At 30.8% G+C, this 4,194-nt stretch overlaps 1 protein-coding gene across 1 annotated transcript; it reads right to left on the reverse strand.

The window, feature by feature from the left end:
- On the reverse strand, positions 2,341 to 4,188 carry LOC107635720 (GATA zinc finger domain-containing protein 14). The gene has a single exon (XM_016339276.2). It carries the CDS (start codon positions 4,048 to 4,050, stop codon positions 3,181 to 3,183), a length of 870 nt encoding a protein of 289 aa, XP_016194762.1. The 5' UTR covers positions 4,051 to 4,188; the 3' UTR covers positions 2,341 to 3,180.

Below are 4,194 nucleotides of genomic sequence, written 5' to 3' on the forward strand. Positions count from 1 at the left end.
AATTAATTTTTTTTTTAATATTAATTAAATCTTTTATGATAGTAAATGGTGAAAATGTATGTTCTTTTATCAATAGATAGTGCGAAACGAAATAAAATTACTCGTATATTTTGTTATTTACAGTGGTGTGTATCCCATTAATATTGCTGCTACATGAGCATGGAAACGATATAATTTTAGACAATAAAACATTATTATCTTTTGAGTTTTCAACTGCTATTTATTTACTATAAATATTATCAAAACAGATGAAATTTCACTCAAAAAATTGTTATTTACATGACAATTATTTATAAATAGATAAATACATCACAAGTTAACGATATATATAAACACCATCTTTAAATTTTATATAACGAATTAATAGAAGAACATAACGTGTCTATTACTTATTATCTTAAAAGATTAAATTAATATTTTTTTTTCAAAAACTACCTCATCTAAGATCGAAATCTTCAGAGACCTAATTATCACTTTACTCGTTGGATGGCTCATCAGCAAAGTGAATTAGAGAGTGACATTACACTATCTAACACCTTGAGACTAATAATTAATGAGTATGGGTGAAACTTAGCTTGACTCAACCACAAAGTTAATTAAAGAAACTTGTTATGTCTTCATAATGTGTTTTCATAACTATATACCCTAATGTCTTTTTTTTTATTAAAGATAAGAGACTCAAATCTGCAACCTATTAATTGAGTATGGAGAGACTATGTCAGTTGAGCTATTACTCATTGGTTATACCCTAATGCCCTTAGCATGATTGTCATGAACCATTTGTACTGTTTGATAATAATAATAATATAATTAATGTGACATTACATATATAATATCGTTTATGCAAGATTTCCTTGACGAGACATGAGATATATCAATAATAATTTCAAAATGAATCATTTTCATTTTATTTTTCACTTAATATAAAATTAATTGTGATAGATTTATACTAACGGAAGAGTTTCAGGTATACCGGAAATACCGGTGTTTCAGTTATTTTAACCATTAATCTTAATCATAAAAATTATATATAATATATTAATTAAAATCAACGGTTAAAATAATTAGAACACGGTATTTTCGATATACCTGGTAACTTTCCTATACTACATATATAAAACTAATGAATCTGCCGTTTCCTGAGACAGTTGGCAATGGTTGTTTATAGCTTCTAACTGAAGCTGAAGCTGACACAACGTGCATGCAACTACAAACGTAGGAACAAAAGTTAGCTATTTACGACGTTGTCTCCATTGAATTTCACCCAGAAATCTTTCTATGTATGCACTATATATAGCCATTTTATTTATTTATTTATTTATTTTTGGCCAAGGGGATGTTTGTATATTAGGACCTGCAGCATAATGCTTACTACCCACTAGGATTCTTCTTAGAAGATATATTCTTGTTAAAAAAAAAAAATTGTACCGTGACGAATACTCTTTTTTTTATTGGTGGAAACTCAAGTACAGTGAAGTTGATAGCTGAGAGCCGTTAGATGAAAATTTAGTCAAATCAGTCAAATCATCTAATGATTTTTAGCTATTAACTTCACGTGAAGTCGACTACACCTGAGTTTTCACCTTTTTTATTTTTATCTTCTATTTAAATTAATATTAGTCAATTTTTCAATTTTTTTATACTAAAAAATATTGACTACTAGCCTTCCCCTTCTATAAAATGATCATGGTAATATTTAGGTAAGAAGAATTAATGTTGAGAAAAACCCAAAACAATCCTTGACAATTACTTCGAAAGATAACGAGATCCTTGACAAAAAAAAAAATAATTCAACTCGGCCCCTGACAATTATCTTGAAAGGACAACAAGACCCCTGTGACAAAAAAAGTCAATGTTATATTTTTTTTTGCATAGGAGCTAATCAGTCCAAAAAAAAAGATCAAGAACTGGATTTGGTGTTTTTTTTTTTCTTAGATGCCTCGTTGTCTTTTCGGAGTAATTGTCATGGGTTATGGGTCGGATGGAGTATTCACTCATTAATGTTTCACCATATCTAAATTAATTTTTAATTAATATATGCGAGTGTTGTTAATTAGAAAGTTCAACTTTCAATAATGTTGTACATGTTAAAAATTAATTTCCACGTCTAAAGTAAAAGCTTGTATAAATTTTCTCTAACCGCTTTACCTAACACATTATTATTTCGGAGAATAACTTGTTACAGAGCTATTTTATCTAAATTAGGCATTTTTTTTTAGCCATCAAGAAATTAATCACATAATCTTAGAGTAACCGTTAAGAAAATGTCTCATGTAGTGATAATCTGGTAATCCATCACCAACAAGAAAACAAGCAGAATTAACATTAGAAAAAAAAATGTAATCAAAATCAATATATTTACAGAATCTCTAGAAGAACAAAAGCAGGGGAGCAAAACACAGACAAAGGACAAGAAGCCATGAAAACTACAATGATCTGTCATTTTTTGCCACAAAGCATCATACATTACTTAAAAAATGTTATTCGTATACTAAAATCAGCCACTAAAATTGCCACCAATATATTTGTGTATAAATACATGTATAGTTTAATTTAGTTTTAATATGTATTTATATTCTAACACGTATTTTATACTGATAACTGACTTTAGTAGCTGATTTTAGTGTACACATAACATAGTCGTACATTACTATCATCCTTCTAAATCACCTTCATCATCTTGTTTTCTTGATGCAAACCATTCACCTTTCAAAATATCTAACCTACTTATTCCTTTTTTTTTTCCAAATCACACACATGTTAGATAATACAAGAAAGTACATAGTAAAAGAGAGGAATTAATTTTTGCTTCACACTTCATTAGCTAATAAAATTGCAAATAAAAAATAAGAAAAGTCTAGGGGACCAGCAACTTTATCAAATTCTGGCCAGTATGTAACCAACAAAGAAGAGTGAGCCATTGGATGAAATCTCATACTATTCTCACACCATTAAAAGCCTCATTGATGGCTATTTGATGACTATAAATCCCAAAAGTTGCTGGCCCCTAGCATTCCTCTAAAAAATATATATATAAAACAGACAATCTGGTGTATAAGCATTTCGCGTTAACGTAGAATCCAGAAAGAGTCACACCAGGGTGTAATGTAATGTAGGCTACCTAACCTGATAATTATATTAGGTTGGAGTACACAGAGTTATTCTAATGCAAATTAACAATCACTTCTTCTTGCTCTTATCTCTATTGTTGGAGAAGATTGAGGCCAAACCAAATAGGTTAGCAGAATGAACATTAAGAGCAGGACTAACAACTCTAACACTGTTGTTACCATAAGATCCATGATGATGATGATGATGAGTCTTATTATTCAGTGGAGGCTTTTGATGATAAATGTTTGTTGGAGCAACAATAGATTGAGAAGAAGAAGAAGAATGTTTGTGTGAATTTTGCTTATTAGTACCTGCTTCCTTTGACAATGGATTCCTCTTGGTGGTGTTGGATGATGATCCAGTTGAATTGCTTCTTGATAGAAGTGGCAAAGCACACAAACTTCTTCTGTATCCATTCCCACAACTGCTACTTCTCTTGAAGTTCCAAAAGGACTTTGAATCATTGTTATTATTATTGTTCATGTATTTTCCTTCTTTTGATGAACCTTCTTTCTTCAAGTTCCTACTACTAGTAGAGCTAGAACAATGGTGATTATGATCATGATTATGATTATGATTATGATTAACAGTAACACATGATTGTGGAGGCAATGGAGGAGGGTGTTGTGGTGCTAATTGGTGATGACCCTTTTGATGAATGATGTTGTTGTTCTTCTTTGGTCCCTTGATTTCAGTGGGAATGATCCTTCCACCTGAGAAAAACTCATCCGCTGGAAAAGACTCAACAAGCTCAAAACTTTCAGTGACACAGAAATCAAAATCATTGCTTGATTCCAAATCAGAAGTTGTTGATCCAAAGGGGTGCTGCTCAACAGGTATCACATCAGATTGTGAGAAGTCATGTGAGAATGAGATTCTTGGACTCATTGATGAGTTTGAAGAAACCCCACAATTCTCTGAGCAAAGTTCAATTGCCATGTATGTTTAATCCAATTTTTTTTTTGTGGGAAACAAACTCTTGTATGGGAATTGAAGCCTATAATGGCAAAATCTAAGACAAGAAAATGAGGAACTTTCAGCAGTAAAAAAAAAAAAAAAAAAAGAAGGATTTAAATGGGGCCA

The sequence above is a fragment of the Arachis ipaensis genome, chromosome B04, assembly GCF_000816755.2.
Source record: "Arachis ipaensis cultivar K30076 chromosome B04, Araip1.1, whole genome shotgun sequence".
NCBI lineage: Eukaryota > Viridiplantae > Streptophyta > Magnoliopsida > Fabales > Fabaceae > Arachis > Arachis ipaensis.

Coding starts and splice junctions, on each gene's coding strand:
- LOC107635720 (XM_016339276.2), bottom strand. CDS start 4,050: ATGGCAATTGAACTTTGCTCAGAGAATTGTGGGGTTTCTTCAAACTCA.